This window comes from Branchiostoma belcheri, unplaced genomic scaffold (genome assembly GCF_001625305.1).
Source record: "Branchiostoma belcheri isolate BF01 breed outbred unplaced genomic scaffold, Haploidv18h27 scaffold35, whole genome shotgun sequence".
Taxonomy (NCBI): Eukaryota; Metazoa; Chordata; class Leptocardii; order Amphioxiformes; family Branchiostomatidae; genus Branchiostoma; species Branchiostoma belcheri.
This window is the reverse complement of record NW_017803965.1, coordinates 2,535,286-2,560,921: the sequence shown is the minus strand read 5'-3', so window position 1 is coordinate 2,560,921 and position 25,636 is coordinate 2,535,286. Positions and strand designations below refer to the sequence as shown.

Here is a 25,636-nt window from a genome sequence, read left to right as displayed (position 1 = left end):
AGGAGCGTCTCGTCCGCAGACCAGGTTGCTTATGCTGATTCCATCGCTGATTCCACCGAAAAACAGTGGAAACGAACTCAAGTTGGTCAAAACAACGCAATCAAAAAAGCTTGCAGGTCGCACATGGTCAGGATGCTGACCCCGTGACCCTGGAATTATGACGCAAAACGGTTCAATAAACCCTTAGCGTTCAGACCAGGTTTTCGGTGGAAAAACCCCACAAAAACCCCTCAAAAACCACCTCCCGAGGTGGTTTTTCAAAATCGGATTTAACCCCTAAAAACCGGTTAATTTGCGTTCACACCAGGTTAATAAAAACCGGTTTTTGAAAAACCGGTTGAAACCGCTAAATGTAAGTCTGGTATGAACAGGGTCTAAAGGTGGCAGTGGTAGCATCGATCCTTCGCAGTCTTGTTGGGCGTCGGCGTTATTTTTTCTCTGAGCGACGTTTCGCGAAACCTTCTCTCTGTGGCAAAAACTCCCTCGGCAGCAAATCGTCCCTCGCGGACGCATATTACTCACGTCGCTCAGAGAAAAAAACGCCGACGCCCAACAAGACTGCGAAAGGAGGCTAGCAGTGGCAGGATATTGGGATTTCTCTTCCAAAACTAGGGAAGACTCTCACCTTGCTTACGTTTCGGTCTGATAGACACTGAAATGTAAGCAAAGTGAGAGTCTTTCCTGTTGTTTAAAAATATCCTATGTTCTACCAACCTGATGAGACTATTTTTGGAGGTACAGGCTATTGTCAAAAATGATGTATGTGAATCCATGATAATTTGTGTAACAGCTGTAATAATTTTGATTATACATGTAGTTCATTAATGGTAAGTTGTATCGTTTCAGTGTGCATTATTCATTTACAATAACTGCACTTCAGATTTGGTGTTAGATACCACTGTCTGGCTAGTGTTCTAACACAGGCTACAGAAGCTGGTAGTATGCATAAAGCATCCAGTTGGGGATCTTGACAAAAGATGGTACCCAGGCAGCCAGTCTTGTGTAACCCTTCAGTGACAGTCGGTCCCTCAGGCGGCGGACAAAATCGGGGGGAGACCGGCCTGCAAAAATAACGCACTGTCAGTCATCTTGATTTTTTCAAGCTTATATGCCACCACGCTATTTTATCTTCTTTGTTCTTGGACATTTTCAAGGCATACAATGCAATTCCATGTAGGCAAAACTGCATATTTAAAGTCCTGGTCATTCTTTTAATGTAGTAATTTGAATCAACCTTATCCCATAGCATGTACTGATATCTGTGAGGCAAAACTGCAATGCTACTGAGGGAAAACGTTTGCTTGTATTGTAGGCTGGTTCTAGGTATTCATGGGTGGTACCGAAATAATAAAGAGATGTCCAACGTAGCTTGTTTTGGGGCTGTTTTAAACGCTTCAAGTAGGAAATGAATATGAAAATGTGCTAAGAAATGGCAGGAAATATCATTATCAGACAGATTTCCTCATCCAGGATATATTTCGTTTACCGTGCTGGGTGTCTTTAAAGATACAACTGCCCGTTAAAATAATCTTATTGAAAAGGCTATGAATACACTGCAATGTCGAAATATGTAACATTTGCCTGCAGTACCACAGTACATCAAAAGGAGGCAGTGTCTGTGTGTCTGTCAGGGTTATATCTACAAATACAAGTGTTATTTGTCTTTGGCTCCTAAGTAGTACAAAAAGTATATACGTATATTCGCCCCGGACCACACTAGTACAAATGTATCAAATTGGCCAGGCAGTATCCATTGGCCAGAGAGGGTCCATGCTCGACCCGTAGCGACAAAAAGAACCGGGCCATATCTAAAATTAAAAAGGTAACGATCTTCTCCATCAACCTCTGCTTGGAGAGTAGTTATTTGCCAGTACTCCCTACCATCGATGTCTTTAAAGCCGTACGCATCAGCCAGGTCACCGGTGGTGAAAATTCTCCCCGATTTCTTCATGATGTCAGGGTCTGGAATGAAAATCATGAATACAGACGAAGTTGAATATAGATTTTTGAAAATTGCTGACCAACTCACGACTAGCTCCCAGGCATAGTCTGGAGAAGATCGTGAGGCTATGCGTGACACTAGGGCTTACATGTGAAGGCGCGCTTCACGATATTTGTGAACCAATGAATAAGCGGTTGGGTATTGGACAAGTTCACGACTACATCAGTGGCTTCGCCTCTACCAGGCTTCGGGAGGCGACTGGAAAGAGGAGAATTCGGCCAAATAGAGAGATAACATGCAGAGGTGCGGACCAACTCCCTCGGCATGTTATCTCTCAATTTGGCCAATTTTTACTCTTTCCAGTCGCCTCCCGAAGCCCGGTAGAGGCTAGAGTCAGCTTACCTGAGGCAAGATGGACGATGGTTTTCCCGGCGTACTCGTTGCTCTCAGAGTTCAACATGACTCTGTTCTTATGCTTAAAGGAGAGAGAGCAAGAGTTTCTTTAGTTAGGGCACAGCAAGGACATTTAATGGATGACAGCCTTCGCTGGCAAATCTAATGCGACAGGACAAAACAAAAAGCAAGACTGGCAAAAAAGCAAGACTCCTACATGTATATCAACACACTATTTGGGTCTTATTGAAAAATGTAACTATTCTAACTATTCCAAGAAGCTGCTGAACACTTGCTTACAACTGAGTTAGGTGATGTTTCATCACCAGGCAGATTTGTCACCCATTCCATGACACGCTCTGTTCGAGTAGCGCCGGGCCACAGGGAGAGGCAGGTCACGCCATGTTCTCTCAACTCCTGCGCACAGTCAGATGCTAGTCGGTCCGCCTATGAAAAGTAGGTGTGACAGGCTTAGGGCACAGTCACATTCCCAAGCCGGGGCCCGGCCGGGTTGTTTGCGTGAACGAAAAATAAACAATTTGTATTAAGAGTGTACACAAATATAGTGCTCATGGTTAATTTTCTAAATCTTTTTTTGTGTTTTGCTGTCTTATATCATAATTTTCGCGGCCGGGCCTCGGGTTGGGAAATGTGACCGCGCCTTAAAGAAGAACTTTCTTGCTCGCGTACAACTATCGTAACGAAATAACAGGAAGAGGAGAAGAAGACATGTGCGAGAAAACAGCATATTTCAGACCATACTATGGTATGGATCAAATATAAAACGAAGAAAACAACAGCAGCCTTACCGCCATCTTGCTTACGCAATAGCTCGGGGTAAAGCCATACAGGTATGTGAGTCCTGCCTCAGAGGACATGTTGACAATGAGCCCTGTCCGAGCCGGTACCATCAGCCGGGCAGCGTATACAGTACAGGTGTAGTAGCCCCTGTATGGGGAAAACAGAGAGATCCACCTCACTACTTTATACTTATCCACGCGCCAGATTGCATTTTATATGTCGTCCATACTAAGGCCGGGGCCCGGCCGGGCAGTCTAATGGAACGATATAAATAGTTATAAAAATGATATAAAAGACAACAAAGCACAAAGTTGAAAAAAAAACGTGATAATGGGAACTATAATTACCTCTACCATGGAGGTTATGTTTTCAGTGCCGTGTTGTTGAGCAAAAAAAGTATGTTTTGGATGGATTGTCATGGCACGTACTATGAGTTTGATAGATCAGGAAATTATAATTTCTTTGCTACTGCAGCAGCACTGCTGTTTCTTACATGTTTCGTTCTAAACTTGCTTTGGGCTCATGAAGTAACTTTGTAAATATGGGTTCCTCGTCAGCTTTATTTGTAGTGGCAAATGATTTCGATATACGCGCTACAGATTCCATACCTTACTCCCACGTTGATGTTTTGCGTCCATGGTTCCAACGGCAAATCCCAAAAACTTTTCCGCTCCCCCATATTATCGAGGTGTTCCTGAAGTAAACAATAGCAAGGACTGGTACTTACATCTATAAGTTAGCCTTTGTTTATTCATGGCGTAGCGGCAGAGTGCTCTACTCGGAACCAAGAGGTCCCAGGTTCGAGTCCTGACATGCCACCGATCTTGCGCCCTTGGGAAAGGCACTTTACACGACTTTCCTCACTTCGTCTTCGCTTAGGTGAAAATGAGTATTGTATTGTCCCCATTGATATAAGTTGAAAAAAACTTGAGTGTGTGGTCACGTCTTGTGATTACATGTTGAAATATATATATATATAAAATCTTTCTATTAAACTTGAGGGAAGAAGTCAGGTCGACACAAAATATAATATACGGGTAACATAATTGGAGTCTGGTAGCTAACTCCTTGGTGTGTACAGAAAACTTTGTCAACCACTTTAAACAGGGCTGTTGGAAAATAAAACCCCGACATAAATGACCTGCCTGAGCTGAGCTGAACGCGCTGTTAACCACGATGTCCAAGCGGCCATTTTGTTCCCTCGACACCCTCTCAAAGAGCTCTTTGACCTCGTCGTCTTTCTCTAGATCACACTGAATCGGAATAGCGCGTCCTCCTCTTTTCTTTATCTGAAATGTAAACACAGGCAAAGGTCGTATTATTGGAAAAATATAGCTAAAGTTCGGGAGCAGTCTGACCCGATGAATCAGTTTTTAGTTTTGACCCAAGAACACTGCCAACTACACTGTATATATGACCGAACATGCCGAAACGTTTGGAAACACTCGGCTGGCGCAGCCTCGAGCCGAACAACCTTGCCGAACACGAGCCGACCTTGCTCCCGACTACTCCTAACCATGTAACGAGGGACCGGAGTTCGGCAGTGTTCGGGAGGCTACGTTTTTGCTTATGAGTGACACGCAAGTGCAGATCTTTTTCTACGTCGACCGAAGCATCCAGAATCCCGTCTGAAGTGGACACCTGTCGCAGTACAGTGACCAAGTCCCTCAATTCTCTTGACTGGTCAATATCATTTTTATTCACACACACAAAAAAATGGAACAACTGTAAGCGATGTCTGCGAGACCTATTGCAATATTTTCATTACAATCTACAACTTTTTGACATTATATTGTGACATTAGGACAATACAAAAAGCACATTTTCTGGTCATTTCTTTACAAAGAAATTTGTTTGCATTCTGATAGCTCTAATTAGTGGTGCCACAAATTGAGTGTGCCTCCTGTGGGTTCTTTTAGCGCTAACCATAAATGTCACAAATGTGAAATACTGCACAAATATGTTGAAAATTGAAGTGAATGACAATCATGTAAAACCGCCAATTTAAGTATAAGCGCGTAAATGTTACATATATGCCCCTTTAAGACTTTTTATTGCCGTACCTCCTCCGCACAGTCTGTAAGTGACGTACCCCGACCATCGGGCAGCAGCGTCCGACCTGAAACAATGATTTGGGTGTGAAAACTAAGCCTATACGTATATGGACATGTGTTGGTAAATATAGGTAATTCTTTGTGATCAAAATTTGGGCAAGATTTCCAAGTTTTAAGTCAGTGAATTTGTCACAACTGAATAGTTTCTCTCCACACAGGATATTCGTTTTTCAAGCCATTTTTTTTTATAAAATCATTCATAACTCCACCTACATAATAACTTTGTAGTAGTAATGCATGTATCTTTTTGTACATAAAATGGGGATACTGAACAGACGCCTTGGACGCTTAACGCCACAACTTTGGCATCTTGATATACGCGACCTTGGCAATTGACAGTAGGCCATATGACTTGTGTGTGCGTGTGTGCGTCACCTGTTATGTAGACTGTAGCCCCGACCTCTGCAAGTTGTAAGGCGATGCCCTTACCAATCCCCCTGGATGCTCCCACTACTATAGCCACCTTACCGACTAGTGACCGGTTCATTCTTGTCTTTGGTGGAAGTGCAGCTAAATAGCCACAGACACTGATGAAATTGAAAGGCCAACCAAGGACATTGGACCAACGATAAAGGTAATTGCGTCATTAAACTGGTATGACCGCAAGTAACACACCAGCTTGTCACGTAGTACAGGTTGTTTAACATTGACCATTACGACCTTCGTCTCTGAATCTTGGAAGTATCCCAAGTCGCTATGCACTATGGGAGGGGTAAGACCCCCACATGTCACTCTGGGGTCGCGGAGCAGGGATAGGAAAGGGGTGACCCATGGAGCGAGCAAAGGGTTTGGACAAGAGGAGTTTAGAAAAAAAAAGATACGCGCAGGTGCCGTGTAGCGCTATAAGTTTGACCAAAGGAAGTACGGAGTTTCCAATTAATGATCAACCCCGAGGTGTCCACTTTGAAAAAAAAAAAAACACTGTGCACTCATTTCACTCGGTTCAGGTGGAAATGAGTTTCGTTACTACACCTAACTTCGGTACTGTATTTTTCCCGTCGCAGTAACGCCTGTACTGCATCAGCCAACAAGGGACTGTTTATAGGGCACACCACGAAAGACACACCACAGGCAAGGGTCCAGTGTCTGAAGTGTCATGGCTTAGGAACTATGCTAAGCTCGGAAATAAGAAGAACTAATGGATAGAATAGGGATTCCTTCCCCGTGTAGGTGATTTTCAATCGTTACAGTGCTATGGTAAGTCTCGTATTGCACCAAGCGTATACTTAACGTCGCTTCAGTTTATAGGGCGCCAGATAACAGCGGCTCCAGATACGCGTATTATTGTTATCCAGCCCCGTCAATTAACTAATGCAATACCAGATAAAATGGTGACATCCGCGCGTACCGCTTTGCTACTGTTCGGGCCTGGGCCACCCATATCTTAACCCGAACAGAGGGCAGAGTGACGCGGGATTTGGTACTATCACGAATGATCATGGTATAGCGCTTGTAGCGAATGTAGTGCGCATTGCAGACCGCATGTATGCCTAACGTAGCCTCTACCAGGCTTGGGGAGGCGGCTGGAAAGAGTAGACATCGGCCAAATAGAGGTATCTCTATTTGGCCGATTTCTACTCTTCCCAGCCGCCTCCCGAAGCCTGGTAGAGGCTATGCCTAACGCTCTTCCGACGAGTGCCAAGCGTTACTGCAGGCTTGGCCAGAATAAAGAGAAGACCCTGTTTTTGCAAAAGAACACACCAGTAAGCATTATGATACATTTATTGCCTGTAAAGATCATAGCCAGTTTTTGTGACAAGGAGGAAATCAGCTAAACTATACAGGAATTACAGAGTTTCCTATGCAGCAGATACATATCTAGTCTTCAACAAGACTTCATCCTTATCATATAACTACTTTCCATTTTAAATTGTTAGTACTTATCATAGGGCACTGTCGCACATGAGTGAAAGTTAGGGCACCATTAGATCATCTTCAGTTTGTACAGGTAACGTTGTTACTGTTAAGTACAAATATTCTGTACTCTGCTAAAAATATACAAACTACAGCTTATAGGTCAAGTACAGGTCATAGATCACAGGTCAAAGGTTACACAGCACTACAATGTCAAGGATAGTAGTTGTTAGTTTGACTAATGCAGATGAAATGTAGGAACTGATTGAAATTCTGAGCACAAGAAATGCCTCTCTGCACTTCAGAATTTGCACATCAAAGATTACAATGCTTAGATTAGAATCCAGTTGAAATGTGCAAATAACTCCAAAAGCTGTATTTACATGTGGAGACCATTAGGACATGTAGTTGGTTCAAAAAGTTAGCTGGCTCTAGTTTCTTTCTCGGGTCTATAGACACCAGTAATTACAAGGAAAGGGATGGTGACATCAAGATGTGAAAGTGGCTAAGAATGAGCAGTGGCTGATGGTTAGTTTTCTTGCTCTGTGAAGTTATATGGTTGTAAAATTTTCAGAAACGTTCCGAATGTATGTGAAATGATGTAGTCTGATAGGTGGTCATGAGAATGACTGGATGATGTTTTCTGTGGTTGAGTTAGCTGACTGCTGCCTAACCCTGTGTAAGGGACCCCTGCAGCAGTATAATCAAAGCCTGGATAGTGAGTGAGTGAGTTAAACTGTTATAAAAAGGTTATGTCCTACTCTAGTACAAAGTGCAATACACGGTGCCAGACATTTTCCGAGTCGATCATCACAAGGTATCAATACATGGTTTAAAAGTAATCACTTCCTTTAACCATTTCAATGCTGAACTGCAAGAAAATACAGGTAGTTGGATGGAATAGTTAGGTGAAATTCTGACAGCCAGTTGTACTGGGAGGATATACTGTAATTTGTTTAGCTTCTAATTATAGAGACCACAGTAGCCACCTGTTGGAAACTGTTGGAACTGCAATCAAGTAGAAACATGGATTCATGGAAAACTGCCAAACCGCACTTAAGACTTATTTCCTAAGTTCAATCTATATCTAGGGAATTCCATCCATCACAAAAAATGCTTGGAGTTTTCTATCAAAGACAGCAATGAATGAATGTACCCTAGAAATGTCATGAATGTCGTAATCTATATGTAGAAAAACTAGCAAATCTTTCCATAAGTAAAGATAGTAGAAAGAAAGGATCACTGAATGAATAAATGCATACCACACTGGACTCAGAAAAACAACAGGAGACTTGATGTTTCTAGCAAACTGCAGTATTTTTCCCACTATGCACTTATACAGATTATAATTACAGAGGATCCCTGACTACAACAGGAATCTGGCACCAGATTACTTGGGCTCAAACAGTCAAAAATCATGGACTCTGCAAACGTTTTCAAAACTCAACAACAAACTTCACAATGCAGACTTTGTTGAAGGACTTCAATCAAAACCAGGAACTTGTTCATCAATATTGCAAATTTCTCAGAATTCTTCAATATTCAACTTTGCAAGGTCCATGAATCATGACAAACAGAACCTTGTGCTAATCTATGTAGAAACACTTGATTGGCTTGTATAGCTCCTTTCCACCAATCACAGAGCTCCTACCAGATTGACAGCAGTTCGTAACAACTTTGTACACCGTTTGCCCTGCTTCCATCATACATCAGTCACTTAAGTTCATCTAAAATTTGTTAGGACCATAGAAAGACACAAATGTGCAGCAAATTTTACAATATCGTCAATAATGAGCAGTTGATGTACAATTGTAGGGGAAACTGCAGTAGAACTTCTAGACCACCAATACTGCTTCATACAATGTTCTTAGAATGTGTGAAACAGTAATGTCATGCCAAAATTTCTAGAAAGAAAACTAAAAGAAAATTTTTACTCTGGGCCTTGCTCTGGGGGAGCCAATCTTACGTCTTCTAGATCTGGACCTTGTTTTCTTTCTCCTAATGTCTGACTGTGAGAAGAAACAATACTGATAATCTGAAATACTACATTAATTAAAACACTTCAAAACAGATGCCCCTACAACTGTGACTGTAGTTTTCATAATTGTTAATTATTATAACCATTTACTTCTATGCTTCACCCATAGTGGAGAAGGTCTCAACTCTATACTTAAAGTCTTTCTATTCCAGCTTACCGCACTCTATGACAAATTAAAATAACATACAAAATAAAATAATACGTAAAATATTTTTCTTCCAGTCTTGCCTTAGTGTGTACAATGCTACACTTGATGGTTGAAATGTCAATGAAATGATGATAGATCTGGGGCACTTGAAAATGGTGAGGTACAGTTCTACAGAATTCTGCTAGGTGGCATCTCTACCACATCCAGCACTGGAGAGCAGAGGCAAACTGTTACCACTGCTGCATGGATTTAAATATCAAGACAAGCTAAACTGGTTGCACCGCAAAGAAATAAAGTCAACATGTTATGAAGTAGTAAGCACAGTCACTGCACTGTACACAGCAACCAGTATTCATTAGTACATTACATCTTAAATTACTTGGTTGGGTGGATATCCCCTACTTATTATATGACTTCATAACAATAATCATCACAACATATCATACGTTTGCACATTGGTCCACAACAACAACAAGAATAGCTGTAAATTTCATATACTTGGATCAAAAACAAATCGAACTGTGAAAAAACTGGCACAGAAAATTGCTTTGTTCAAACTTGGACCATAAAAACAATGGAACTAATTCTTACCCACTTCTTCATTGGTCCAGGAAGTGGAATTAAAAAAAGATGAGCAACACAAAAACATCAAATACTGAATGTATTAGCATTGAAAATAAACTAAAATACCAAGCAACAAAACTACTAACCGCAAAAGTAATAAAAGAAGTCTACATCCCTAGCCTTAGTCTCAAACCACTAGAACTACTGCCTTGGAAAGATTTCAGTCTTAAATGACTGAACGTTAATGAGATGAAATAATTGTACAACGCGCATCCTTATAAATGCTACAGTATGAAACATGGAAGAAGAGTTGATGTTTTCACAATCAGCTAGATATCTGTGAATCTCCTATTACTATTCTGTGTTGGCAACATCAGAGAGCAACTAACTCAACGAAGTGTTCAGAAAAGTCGCAAGAAAGTATTCCACAAGTTGAAGTGGTTTCCTGTGTAGTTTTGTTTGAAATTTTCATGTTTTTGACCCCTCCCCTACCAGGTTGCAGGTTTCCGGCATTGCCTCACATCTCGTGTAGTTCAAACTGGTCCTGTTCGATGGGTTTGTTCACCCACAGTCCCAGGCCAGCTCGTTGAAACGCCTTCACCATCTCCTGCTTGGCTGCCTGGTAGTCGCCGTTCAGGAGCTTTGCTTCGGAATACTGGCGGGGCGTGTCGCTGTCGTGCCTGCCAGTCGTCGAAGACAGCTTCCCGAACAGCTTGTTCCAGCACTGGAAGAAGTAGTATTTGCTGCAGCGTGACGCCCTGCCGTGGTCGTCCTTCCCCGTCATGGCGTTCACCACTTCCAGCTCCGCGTCCGACACCGTCCAGTTGACGCTGAAGTTGGGCGCCTTCCCCGGCTGTCGGCTCTCTGCGTTACTGATGCCGCTCAGCAGGGGGCGGTTGAGGTGGTACTGAGGCGGGAGCTGCTCCAGCTCGCCCAGGCGCTGGTAGACGGCGCGGGAGAGGTGGTCGCCGTGGTACAGGCTGCCCAGGATGATGCTGCTGAGGTAGATCGGTTCCACAAAGTAGCTCAGCAGCGCCCCCTGGATGCCCAGCACGTTCCAGCGGGCGATCTTGTCGCTGCAGGACATGGTGAGGAGCCGCTCCCCCTGCAGCACCCCGTCCCACGTCTGGATGGAGCTGGACGACTTGACCGGGATCGTGCCCTCCCCGGACTCGATCTTCGTCCTGAGCTGCCCGCGTGCCTTACGGTTGGGATGGCGGTCGGCGGCCTCGGCGTCGGTGGCCGTCTCGTGGGGGCTGAATATCCTGGCGTCGCCGCAGGGCGATGTGCTGATGTAGAGATGAAACTGGATGTTCTCCTTCAGCCGGTACCCCTTCCCGTCTTCCTTAGGCTCAAACACGCTCTCCTCCCTCTTCTCCTCGTCAGCGTCCAGAAGCAGCTCCAGCTGGGAGTACAGGTAACGTAGGAGTGACCGTCGGGACACGATCTCGGCGTGACAGTCGTTGAGCGCCATGCCCTGGTCGCTCATGTACTCACCGTTGATACACTTGGTGCCAGTAGCGAGGGAGATGACCCTGGCATCGGCTGTCTCCACGTCTGTGCCTGTGTGGGGAGATAACACAACTGATTGAATTACATGGGTCAAACTTTGTTGTACTGTTTCCACTTCAAGGGGAATAGGTAAATATTATACTTTTTGTGTCTCAACAGTTGAAAACAATTTTTCTGACCACTCCTTGTATCAAAATTATTGCCTCTTTTCAGACATTCTTGATAGAAAATTAGTGCTAATGAGAGATGCAGAACAAATTCAATCAGCCATTGTTTCTCAACTATAACTTTTCAATAACTCCAACAAAGGATGGGGTACAAATTGCAAACAGCATTTTAGCTGGGAGCTTGTGAAAGAAACTGACACATAAAGAGCAAAACAAAAAAAATGCAATGGACTGATGCTTTAAATGACTATTTCTTGTGTCATATTTTCAATCTCCCTGCATTGTAAAACTATACGTCATACATGTAGCCTGACTAAATCTGCGCTCCTAGCGGCCGGCCAGGTATTACACCAGCCGCCCCCCAGAAGCGGCTGGTGTAATACCGGGCCGGCCACTAGGAGCGCAGATTTAGTCAGGCTAGTCATACATGTAGATGCATTTTGGCCTGTTTCTATAGCAATGATGTTGTATACAACAGAATACAAACTACATATTGCCCTTCTAACTACTTGAAAAGGCATCATGCTTCACCTCAGTACAGAATGATTTTAATAAGTTAACAACATGACTACAGGTATCCTACCAAAACATTTTCTTACAACAGAATGATCAACTTGCTATTTTCTTTAGTATAAACAACAGAAGCGCACTCACTGTCCTCACCTTTAGTCATCACCATCCCTGCTAGCACCTTACGGCGAGCGTGGGGGGAGGTGAAGCCATTGGTCAGCTCACTGAACTTGTCAAGGATCAGCCGGGATATATGGTCTGCCAGGGCCTGGAGAGGGGGGAGGGAGAAAGTTTTTACAATTAACGCAGTTAAGACATTAAAGAAACAAGGTAAGCAGAGATGGTAGACTTTATCCCGTTACCCAATCTGCTTTGTTACCCTTCCGGTCCAATAGGAAATAGCAGCACTGAGCATGTATGGCAATGAAGCATTGTGCACATCTGTATTTGGAACACACACACACACACACACACACACACACACACACACACACACACACACACACACACACACATGCATGCATGCATGCATAGACACAAACAATGTACACACACACACACACACACATGCATGCATGCATGCATAGACACAAACAATGTACACACACACACACACACACACACACACACACATACACACACATGCATGCATAGACACACACAATGTACACACATATACACACGATGCATGCATAGACACACACAATGTACACACACACACACACACACACACACACACACACACATGCATACACACTCACACACAAACACATACACATTGCATATAGACACGCGCATGTGCATATAGACACATACAAAACTGGAAACTTACTAAATAATACTTTTTCTGTTTTCATGTTCCAAAATAGACCAATTCAGTCTTAAATTTAAAAATTCTAGAGACAATTAAATCAGGGTGGCCTTAGGTTGCCAGAGGATTGGACTTCCTCAGAAACAGAAACAACACTGCCAGTACCTGTGTCTGGTGAATGGGGACCCCCTCGGAGCTCATGATGGGTTGTTTGCCGGGGGAGGGGGTGAACTGGTAGTTGAAGATCTTCTGCAGCGCTGCTTGTGCCGCTCGTGCCTTGGCCAGTTTCTTATTCCTCCCGGAGCCCTCGAAAGTCTGCCCGTCTATCGTCACAGCCATGACAAAGTTCTTGGCGTGGCTCTCCCCGGTTTCCGACACGAACTCATACTTCAGCCCCGGTCTGAGCTCGTTCAGGATCATGACGGGGTTCTTCCCGCCGGGTGGTGTGTATGCGCTACCGTACGGACTGTGCATAGCAGCGGAGGGAGGGAGGTCTGCACCGTTCAGTGGAGTGGCTTCGTCTGTAGGGCGGTCGGGGGAGTATGCCTGGGGTTCGTTGGGTTTCTGTTCAAACGCGTTGAAGAGAGTGTCTGAGTCTGCGTGGTCTGACGTGAAGTCAGTGTTGGTGGGGGCAGGTTTGCGTCCCATGGCCTGGTAGGCCTCCGACGCGTTTGGAAACTGTACAAAGGACCTCAGGGCCTGCTCTGCTGCGTGGAGCTTTGCCTTCTTCTTTGTACCGCCCCTGCCTTCAAACGTCTGGCCGTTCACCTCGACCGACATGATGAACTCGGGGGCGTGTACGGGGCCAGCTCTGAGACACAAACTTGAACTGCAGTCCCGGCCGCAGCTCATTCAGCTGCATCAGGGCATTTTTGGGGAGGGCAGGGCCGAGGGACTTTTTCCGCTTCTTCTTGGGCCGCTTGGGTGGGGAGAAGATGTCCTCTTCCAGAGGCCGTTTGAGGGAGATGGTGTCTGTGTCAAGCATGGTGATGTCTGGCTGCACGTTCTCGTGGGGCGTGTTCTGGTTCTCCTTTACATCACCGTTTGTGCTACCTGTGAAACAACACATAACAACAGCATCAATGGGTGTGATGCTTAACATCATAATAACTCTTACAGGCATTCAATGCAATTCCAGGCTGACAAAACTTGGGCTCTTGGTAACAATTGAAGATAGTGAGCAGCTTTTAACACCAGAATACAATCATTCAAACATGTGTCTTTAGAACTTTCCTATGTATTTGTATGTATGTCTTTTCTTTGCCATTTATAGACAAGGCTATGACCCTTGCAGTTTCATTTCAAACTGTAGAATGCAATTTCATTCCAAAGATGACCAACATGCAAGAAAGAGTGTATTGCCCAATAAGTTTGTCTACTCTCAGTCTCAAGTTATACCACATACAAAATATACAATTTTCTTTCATCATTAAATCATTGACATAAGACTCCACCGAAAAGCTATCCCGATATTAACTTATACCTCATTTATCGGAAACAACCACTAGTCTTCATTGAGCCTGTAATACGTTGATGAGTCAATGCAACTGCTGGCATCATGGGACATCTTGTTCCAGCCTATCATGGTGTAACAAAAAGCCACTATCTTGGTCCTGTGTCAGAATAGGCCAGACAGGCTGGCACCATCTCTTAACTTACAATAATTTCATCCTTGTATGTAGCGGCAACTGTGACAGATACCAGCATCCTTTGCCTAGTAAATGTAGCCATGGTGGACTTGTGCTTCATACATGTCAACTTTAATATCAATTTAACAATACTCCTGACAGTATCTTTGTGACTTGGACCATAATAGGGGACATTGCCACGAATCATACAAATGACAGCGATAGTTTAACTGGTATCTGCTCATCAATGGTTACAGTTAGTATATGTTTACAAGCAAAATGAACAAGAATAGTAGAAGCATTTGCAGAGGAAACAGATTGAAACAGAGACAGAATCATTGTATTACCACCCACGCACGCCCTCCTAGATAATGTACATTACAGAGATACATTGTATGATTGAATTATGTCTCTGTACTACTTAACCCTAACAAAATAACTTCATCCACAAATCTTACAGTTCCACATTCTACTGATAGGTATTCGAATGTTGGCATTCCACCAAGACTATAATGGGTTTTATGCCTTAGAGCTTTGTTGCCAACAGAACCATCCAAATCACAGCAAGACAGTCGCTAATGTTACGACATTCACTCATAGAATCTTCCTGCAAAAGAGTGACTTGCATATCTGGTTTTATGCCTTGGTACCTAAATCTGTTACCAACAGAGGTTTTGGTTGGTTCAGAACCAAGAAACCATCCCTACAATGTTAAAATTGGTTTATCAGTTTCACTTACTACTCTTCCAGGACAGTTGTGACTTATATACTACGCTAAAAGCAATAATGTTTGTATTCCCACACGATCATACAGATTTGGTGTTGTTGCTGAGTATTTAATCAGAACACTGTGACTGTTTCCTGAAATATCTTCCCCTGGCATGTAGGAAGGTAAGGAGTTGTCAGACAATTGTGGATGAATGGTGCTGGCTACACACAGTTACGCTGACAACACAACTAATGCTTCCTATTTGGCCGTAATGGCTTGAATGGTTTCCTTGTCCTCGCCCAGTTTTCACTCCCATGAATACTTGATGGCGTGATATCGATACCGTACGCCGAGGGGTGAAGGGCAGACGGGAGATAAAAGGCTTCCCGCGAGAGCGGCGGGGGCTATCATATTCCGAGTCACGACCAATTTCCTAAGCGAGACGTTACAAAGGGGAAACTAACGACGCTTGTAACCACGGATGCCAACCCTCTCCCTGGAGACTCAAGTCAACTGCAAACTACCGATATGAGGTGCAAGTTGTAATACGCGCAGCAAACCAGTTTGTTGTGAATACACCATGTATACATTGTAACCCACATACTATATAGTACAACAGTCCAGACTTAATTAGAATAGCACAGGAGAACTAAAAGAAGGTCACTCTGTTGCGTGGATAAAGCCTTATAATAGTGTTCCTAACATGTTTGTGTATGACTCAGTGTTTACAGTATAGAAGAACACACAACTGAACACAGTTAACACCTTCTAAAAGCCATTATTGGGAGAAATTTTGTTGCCATGCCAACTACATTCAGGTTACGTTGTAGGTTCATGGCTGCTTGAATATATACTTTGAGTTTTGTCCTGGTTTGAAAGCATGGATACACCAATGTCCTTAGTCATCAACAAGCTGGGCTGATAAAGGCTTCATCAGGCATGATCAGTCTTCTCATAATTGTTTGTTTCACATAACACACCCATTTTGTACAGTACAAATGTAAGTATACCGGTATTCTGAATACATGTGAGATCGAACTGTAAGGTTTTTAAAACCACTCACATATTGGGAAGGACCCCTACTCTTTTTGATAAGTGAGGGAATACATGTAGGTGTTAAGTGCCTTTCCAAGGACACAACAGTGGGGTCTGGCAGGGACTCAGAACCTTCAAATTCTGTCAGTCAACTAACCACAAGACCACCTTACCACCTCTCATAGAACTCATAATCCTGACACCTGTCATTCAAGTAGAATCAAGTACTGTATATATATCTACAGCCTTTAAAATTACTGCACTGAAATTTGTCTGGAGATGACTAGAATATTGTAAGTATTCCTCATTCCCAGACCCCTACGTTTTCTAAAAATGCACCTAAATTTAGAAGAATGGCTCAGGCAAAGCCCTTTTTTAGCACACATGAATATTTATGGTAATTTTTCAGTTGGGATTACAAAATGCATTGATTAGACGGGGGTGAATTTTCTGGTTGGCCGGAGTGCAGACAGGAAATGAACGGTCCAGCGGCGCTAGAAGCACTCTCCTGTCGCGGCAGTGGCTGCACCTGCGGAGTACGAGAGGCCTTCGTCATCAATCACAGACGTCCATAACAACGACATACGCTCCCGCCGCAATACTGACACAAAATTACACCAACACCAGATGTTGTGTTACTGTGGAGGTCAAGCTCCTCTACCCCAACACAAAGGACAAGTGTGTTCGACGTCTTGACCAGATCACTTCAATCTTCATCAAAGCAATTTGCTTGAAAACTAATGGGAACGTTTCTTGTTTCTTTGTGTGGGGAACAAAGGCTTAACCTTTAACGTTCCACGGGCTAGTTCACTCACCACAGTCAGCAGAAACAAGAGGGTTAATCCAATACTTCATGAAGTACAAGCCAATAACACATAATCTAATGTAAAGGCTATATATTCTTGATTCCCAGACATTTGAAATCCAATATTTAGGGAGAGTACAAGATTAAAACAGGGGCCTAACAGGAATCCTTGACTTTATTCAGTCCCTAATACTACTATATGACCAAGGGTGCCAATTATTGATTAGATTGGTTTGACTGTGTACAAGAGACTGAGAATAGGATGACACACAAAGTTTGATGTAGGAATTGACAGAAAAGACCATGCAAAGTTCAAAGACGTACGAAAATACAAAGCTAAGCATTTGTTCACGACATCATTGACGTCATGTTACACCATAGTTTGATCCTGATTGACAGGATAATCATTACATTAACCACTAGTAGTGACAAACTCTAATCTCCTAGACTAAGCTGATTAACAAGACTTATGCATGGTGAGGGGAATCAGGATAATCTAGATTATGTAAATTGAGTTAGAAGACACTCTCAACCTGAGTTACAGTCATACATGTACTTTCAAACTGTTCTGCAACTCAAAGGAATTTGAATCATTGGAATTTTCGACCATATCTGACATAAGTATTGTAGAACATGTGATTTTTCTGGGCGTCTGATGTCAGCAGTCTATCTGGTTAAAAAAAAAATCCTGAGAGTCAAATTCCTTTGAGTTTTGAGAACAGTTTCTTCCCATCATATTACTTTCCAACAAATTGAGTTAAACTTACTAGTAGACTGTGACTCTTCTTATTAAAACCAGAAGTCCACACATGGATGACTTCATCATTCCATCCAGTTGTTTCCTCTGACAACTCTTGGTCCGCTGTCTACAGACTGAAACAGTTGGAAACTGCAACTGTTGAAGCACCAGCCAACATGTCCTGATGGTGACCATAGCAACTGAGCCTACCCACAGTCACATGACCATAATAAACACAGTCCCACTCGAGATCTGTCCCAGACATGGCAAGGACATGGAACACTACATGTCTGGGCTTAAAACCATCTAAAAATCTCTCTTCCCAGTCACATCACTAAAAATGTATGGACTTTCCACATTATTGGACTTTCTATATCATCACATACAGTAATGACCTACGAAGACAGTTGCAGGATGCCCAAAAATGGCAAAAGCCAGTACAGAAAGTAAAAAACACCACGACTGCACAGTCAAGCATAGAACTGCCTCCAAATCAACCAGCCTAACAGTCCCTTTTAAGGCTTAAGTAGACCATACATTACCACATTCTCCATCAAGAGTAGAGCCCTGCTATTTGTGTGAAGTCTGGCTGGTCTGCAGTAGGTGTTTGTAAATGTCCTCTCTTCAGCGCAGTAATTGGGTTACTGATTATGTCGTGAGCATTCCGGCAAACAGCTTACCCCACATCTAAATCCCGTGGGGACTGTCAATAATACCAGTAATCAACTTCACACGAATAACGGTCAGCCGACCCTAAAAATGAAACTACGGACACCCATTTCATGCTTAGGAGGGCCACTTTTCATTGTGGTTTCCGTAAACCCTCCGATATACACTTAACTTAAGAACAAATTGAGTTAAAAGAATGTACTTCTTCTGAAAGGTTTCTTTAATTGTTGTCAGAGACGATCCCCTTCCTCGGCACTGCTGTATTTGGCCACTTTGTGTACATAGACAAGAGTAAGTATCGAAGGAGGTGGCAGCCTTGTGTGACTATGTCAGAATGCGGTGGCCTTGTTTACCCTCGACAGAAAAACTGTTGCCAGTCGCGCAGCTTCGCCACCACTGCCACATTCCTAATCATTTTCCAAGGTTGCAACAAGGTTATTGTGAAAAAACATTGACTCAGTGGACACAGACTTGTACATTGTGCTCTAATAGATTGATGTCAAAAGATCACATGTAAAACTTACTACTAAAAGAAGGTGTGTTTTCTTTTGCAAGTGAGAATTCTTTAAGACTAAGTCTTGTAACAAATTTTTGACATCATTCTTCGCTCTGTGGTCAGCTGTGCAGCAGGAAAAGTAAAGAGCATTCTTCCAATGCTTGACGTCTTCATTTCAAGAGACCTACATACACATGTCTTAATGGTATGGGGTAAGACATTCTCACAAACCTGACATTCTGTTGAAGTAGCCTTTTTTTTAAACCAAAGAAAATATGCTCTACAGACAAAACAAAAATCTACCCTCTAAATCCGTTAAAGTCCACCTTTTTGACACAAATTTCTGACTACAAATCAAGTGCAAGTTGTGCAACATAATGAATCCTGTTCTCAAAATAACAAGAAATAACAAAATGCCCCTCTTCCATGATACTATCAAAATGTTATACATTCAAGACGTAAGAATAAAATTTATGATATCGTAACAGGATCATCCAAAGATACATTAATATACAAGTGTTACAACCACAGCCTATATTAACTAAACGTTTTAGAAACTTGGCAAATTGGGGTAAAATTCTACCATGTAAAGCTGGCCTGCGAGGCACATTACTTAGCAACAAGGGTGAGTGAAATGTCAAGTATTAGATTTGTGCTCCTTTTACAAAGTCTGAATGACTTGAAAGGGATAGAACTGTACCTGAAGCAACTGCCGTCAGATTCCCAGCAAAATCCATCTCTCCAACTGAGGAACAAGAAATCCCAGTTCTGTTCAGAGAGTTAACTAGATAGACACTTCCTTTTCCGACGAAATCTGGAGCAAAATTATCCAACAAAGGAGAGCAAACAGTCTGGACCTCTTTTGTACGGTTAACTGCGAGGATAAATGGGTGGAAACATGATCCCTTACCGGATTCCAAAACCAGAGCACCACTTAAAAAATCCTCCAATCACACCCTACGACACTAAGCACACAAGAAGTAGCAACGCCGAGCTAACAATCAAACACTTTGCTGAAGAGTTCCACAAATATGGAGAACGGGCCGAGCAAGTGTGTTCCTTGTTAACTGTCACTTCTACAGTCTACACAAACAGGCAAATATTAGGACTCGCACCCTAGTCTCAACAAGGGTTGTTAATAATGGTCTTGGTACACACTCATAAGTTAAGAAAAGCAACGTCAAGTTTCGACTCCTAACCTCAAGACAAAGAAATTTATTGAATTCTCCTTTAAGTGCAGTTCTGTGAGTTAGAAAATAACAACATTGAAGTTGGAAGAGTTGAATTTGCCTACATAAGTCATGCGGCTAGTGATAATTTTACTCAGAATTTGACCGAAATGATGTACGCTGCGTCGCAGTAACATTGCACATGTACATGTACCTCAGAAAGAGAGTTAAAAATGCATCTTTTTAGAAATCACATTATGTGGTCATGATAGAAAGACATATTGATAAATGAATCTTAAGAGAATTTCAGCATTTCTGCAACCATAATATGATATTTTTGTTTTCACTGAGGCTCAAAAGACATAAATCTCATAGTGTGTATTATTAAGAATTTAATCAGCAACATACAGAACATGTTTATAAAAGTAAGAGGAAAGATGGGGTGATGAGACACAAGTAAAACATTGAGATTGCCCAGCACAGAGCTCACCCCAGAACCCCCAATAGTCCTGTTAATTAAAACCATTATCAGGATATGGCAGAGGGACTCTTGTCAGAAAATTTAATCAAGGAAAAGCAAATTAACGTCATTAACTGCTGCCACCTTTCCTGTGTCCTCTACACTGCTCCAAGGTAGCATTAGGACATTGCGATATGACCGCTCGCACCGTACTGTAATTTTGAAGTGGACAGTGTCCTGAATACTGGGTCTACGTCCGAATGAATGAATTTTTATTTAAAAGGGTCAAGGCAGCTTTTGTTTATAGAAGTTCCTGTTTTCAGCAGAATTTTACAACATACATGTGTACCAATACTTGTACAATGTACACATAAGAACAAGAGGCCTAGTACAGTATGCTTCTATCACATTGTACACAATATATCTAAAGACAAGAGAATGGCACAATGATTATGATATGTGTAGCTATATCTGTAGACCTATACACATGTAATACACATTTTGTACACAATGTAACAATAGCCACTGTCATTTTATGGTAAATTTGAACCAAATGTATATTTAACTGTCATATTAGTGGGTACCACAACAAGCATAATTTATTATTACAGACCACTGCTAAGTTTTTGAGTTGATTTATGCACTTTTTGTCTTGAAAAACACAAAACTAAATGCAATTGGTTGGTTTCACAATGTTTTCATCCATAAAGCCTTGCAACATTCATTGTATTCAGTTAAAAGCAATCCACCAGATCCGAGAATGAAACACAAAGGACAACTAAAAGGCCAGTCAATTTCTTGTGATCACAGCAAGCCACACTTCTCTATCAACACAGTCCAAAAACATCAATGTTACTGTGTTTCTAGAACCTCTAATAACCAATCATTAACATAACCTCTGGCCAGATGGTGTCCTCTGAAATACTAGACTGCAGCATATCAGGACTGATTGAGTGAGTGAGCATATCTAGCCATAAAACTATATGAAAATGTCATTCCTATACCTGTTGATGCCATCTTTCAGTTTCTGTTTGATGAATTTTATTGTTGCCATTAACATTATATTTTACACTTTGTACGTGACAGTATAATTGATATCCAGGTAGACCATGTAACTAATTACTGCAATGTAAAACTGTGTTGGTCAGAACTGTCAGATTGACGGCCAACCCAGCTGACCACAGTGAAATGTTGTATTTTGTTAGTGTGTGGTTGACCCTTTTGGTTAGCCATCATCACCTTGGCTTGCTGGGAAGTGTAAATTCTGCAAGGACTCTGTTTACACCAGGGCCATGTTGAAGGGTCTAAAGGGGTTTTATACACAACCTGTGTGCCCCCATGATAATGCGACAGACACGTACAGTTCAAGAAACCGCAGATCAAACATTCAAACCATCAACTCCCAACTCCAACAATAAAAATGATAAGTGGAATACGATCATAATTATAATCATCATGTAAGCAAGGGGCACTGACACCCTCATATTACCTTTTTTTAAATAAAATAACACGATATAACAATTTTACAAGCTCTGACAGTGATAAAACTGAACAGAGTACTGCACATTTTAACAGGGTAGGATTTTTACAGGCATTGAGGATGATACAAAATGTCAAATACCATAATCACTGAGACAGTTTCATATGTGTGCAGTCATGCATGTGATGGGGATTATCTCATTACGCTGATGTGTGGAATTCTATAATAAAGCTCATTTATAACTCTTACAGGCCATGTAATCATCCAGGATCCCAGTGAATTAGACTCTAATGACATACAATTGCATCTGCATTGTACAGGTAATCACACATCAAGTTCGTCGTAAAAACATATAAAACCAGCAGGTAACATATTTATAGTCATGATGCTCATACTTTTATTGCTGGGTAATATCTTGTCTGACCTTTTTTATGACCATGGTAATCAAATTATTAATTACCTTCATCAGGAAGCTAACTTCAAATGTCGAGACTATTGCTGTATAATAGTGTGCATGGTACGTTTACATAACATATGTTGTAGGTAATCCTATACTGACAAATACCAACATGGACATGTATGTACAGAGGTGCACCCATGGTGAGTCAAAATACCATGTGTTATCACAGGTCCAATTTTAGGTCAGCAACATGCATTATGTATAAAAAAAATTATATATACGTATATAATCTGCACCTAGTATTTCAAGCTCGTAAAAGACTGTGAAGGTCAGGGGCATTGAAGTGATATTATCGTCTATCCTTGGCACTGTTTCATGATCAAAACGGGTTTTGTATCATTAGTACTTTATCCACATAGCAGTGTTCAGGCTTAGCCAGGATAGGCAAGATAAGGAAAAGGCAGTTGGACTCGATAATCAAACAGGACATCTTGGTGCTGAACACATCTACATGTACATGTACCTTAACTGCTCAAGGGCATCATTGGTGGAAGTTGCCAAGATATGAACGATAAGGTGGCACAAGTACATGTATAGGTTAATGACATCAACATGTAACAAACAGGAAAAAAACAAACCTTGAAATAAAATATAGACAGCACAACTGTATTCAAATTCAAAAAGGAATTCGGTTTGATGATTGTATATTGTAGCCTTGTTCATGCTTGAAATTTTTAATGACCACTTTGGGTACTTGACCTTAAAAACATTTGACATTAGCAATTTGTTCAAAGGGACAAGAAGTGTTTCAGTAATGTTTCTTTAAGGGTTTGGTCAATACTAAATTAAACCTTTAGCACACTGAAGTAGCTGTTTGGCTACCAATTCTCTTGTAATTATGGGGTTAGGCAGCAGTGAGAAGGTTAATATATCTGCTTTCCAACCACCCTGCTTTTTGACATCACGAGTTTGGTAAACCCCTACCACACCCTCCCTGGACAGGAACTACTTTCTGTAGCAATCCAGCACCTCTTTTACACAAAGAGACATTAAACCCATCCATACAAATACTTCAGACAAGAGTTCTTGATACTAAACAATAGAAACTCTGGACAAAGTTTAAGTATTCTGCTGTACAGCGTAACCTCCAGTCAAGCCCTTCAGAGAGAAACAGGAGAGGTACTTGTGATTGGAGCACTGTTTCTGTATCATTTGAAAATCCAGGTGCAGAGGAACAAAGAGGAGAAATCCAACACTTCGCTGGAAATATTTGTTCAAGGACATAAAAAATATACAAAACAAAAAGCTAAGGGTTTGAAAGGTGAAGGGCAACTAATCTGAGAGTTCTTGAGTTAAGAACTTAATATCCAATATAATAATAGAGTCCCATACACCTGGCTTTATAAAAAAAAACTGTGGTAAAAAAAACTACTTTGTCTTCGTGACCTCCCCTCTAGATGTTATGCGGATTTTTACATGCAGAAGTTCCACCAATAAAAGACCAAAATTGAGGTTAAAGACCAATTTGAATAAACTGTCAGCCGATTCTGATGAAAAAGCTGGACACAATGACATTATATTTCAAATATTACAACGATAAACCAGTAATTGAATGTAATTCATGACATTAGTAGACTTTAAAGTGCAGGCATATGAGTAGATATAGTTAAGCTTGGGTGTTATTTGAAGTTTCCTTTGAACTCTGTTTGATGTAAAATGTAATGATCATAAAACCTATTAACTTATAATAAGTCTTACAAAGCATTAGCCCAGACTAGTTAGCACACATCTAGCTTTGAAGCCCGTAAAATTAATTCCTCCAATTTGTCAAGACTCTATACTAAAGAGACAATTAGTTTTTTCCTTTCCCACATCAAATGTCATCAAAGCTGGTAAGATCAGATATCACGAAATTAAGGGTTATTGGGTCTGGTATAGTTCTGCATTAAATTTATCTACTTCAAAGGCCATGTGTAATTATAGCATAGTATGTAACACAATCTAACCCTGTCCAAGGCTCTTCTCAAAGGAAGGGCTGCTAGAAGCATGATTTAGACAGACTGGGTCATAATTTGCAAGATAGAGCAACAATCCCTCTAGCAGTTTCATCTCTAACTGCAGTTTTCTTTCAAGCTACAGATTACAACTGTCAGTGAGTAACATGATGAGAATGTACTGTATTATCAAACTTTGTAACACACAGTTGATGTATGTAGAAGTTAACACAAGGTTATATAAGATAAGGTGTGACTTAATGCTTGAGACCGTGTGACAGCAAAAGTCACAACTTGTTCTGTGGAGATAAACCCAAGTCCCCCAGATGATCTAGACGCTGCGGCACCGCATTCGTCACAAATCCACCAAACGCCCTTGTGTGCAAATCTGTCAGAGCGCAAACCCCACTGATAACATTTTCCCACAACACTTGAGAAAAGCATTTCTCTCCCAGCGGTACTCGAGGTGAAGACATCACCGTAAACCGTCATCTCCCGTGTTCTCGTAATCACAAACATGCCCCCCTCCCGACCATCTGCCATTTATAAAAAGGTCCCGTACGTGTGCACCGCTCCCTCTAGGCCTCTGCTGGAGAGAAATTCATTAACGAGCAACGTCGTTCATCATTTTTCCTTTATTACATGAGCTAAATTAACCAGGCTTAGCCCCATATCTCGCCATTCTTTATCTTTATGAAGTGGTGAAACAGAAGGGGTGATTAGGCCCAGGAAACAAAGGGGACTCTGATTAACTGACATCATTACCTCTGGGGTCTGATGAGACCAAGTGAACCAGCAGAAATGGAGGAACTCCTGTGGGCGTGCTTAGACGGGTCAGAACAGCTGAGACCAACTTTTTATATACTAATGGGAAGGACAGAGACAGAGTTTAGCTATATTTGTCAAAGCTGTCAGCTAATGCACGGTGGACAAATAAGGAACCAGAATATGATAGAAATATTCCCATATGGGTAAAGAACTATGGAGAAAAAGAATGGGCTAGAAATTCCCTTAAAATCACAAATATAATAGATACATTAACATGAATAAAATTGCAATAAATACAATGCATACCATAAAATTTGTGAAACAAAATGTACGCAATACATTGGAACACACCTTTATGTCATAAAGTACTCTATGACAATTCGATACAACTGATCACAAAAGTAAAACACTAACTGTATCTTACAAGTCA

At 41.7% G+C, this 25,636-nt stretch overlaps 2 protein-coding genes across 2 annotated transcripts in view; both read right to left on the bottom strand.

The window, feature by feature from the left end:
- Positions 1 to 477: 477 nt before the first annotated feature.
- Positions 478 to 5,862, bottom strand: LOC109475769 (dehydrogenase/reductase SDR family member 1-like). Its single transcript, XM_019776528.1, has 9 exons — positions 5,626 to 5,862; positions 5,200 to 5,255; positions 4,282 to 4,425; positions 3,745 to 3,830; positions 3,145 to 3,283; positions 2,636 to 2,782; positions 2,345 to 2,417; positions 1,882 to 1,962; positions 478 to 1,061 (listed from the first exon to the last, which is right to left on the bottom strand). Exons 1-9 carry the CDS (start codon positions 5,735 to 5,737, stop codon positions 925 to 927), a joined length of 975 nt encoding a protein of 324 aa, XP_019632087.1. The 5' UTR covers positions 5,738 to 5,862; the 3' UTR covers positions 478 to 924.
- A 1,107-nt stretch (positions 5,863 to 6,969) lies between these two features.
- LOC109475789 (double-stranded RNA-specific editase 1-like) overlaps positions 6,970 to 25,636 on the bottom strand; it is a 128,905-nt gene continuing 110,238 nt past the window's right edge. The window contains 4 exon segments of the mRNA XM_019776548.1: positions 6,970 to 11,417; positions 12,197 to 12,311; positions 13,020 to 13,661; positions 13,663 to 13,907. Of these exon segments, the coding sequence (XP_019632107.1) occupies positions 10,372 to 11,417; positions 12,197 to 12,311; positions 13,020 to 13,661; positions 13,663 to 13,907 (2,048 nt within the window). The 3' untranslated portion in view covers positions 6,970 to 10,371.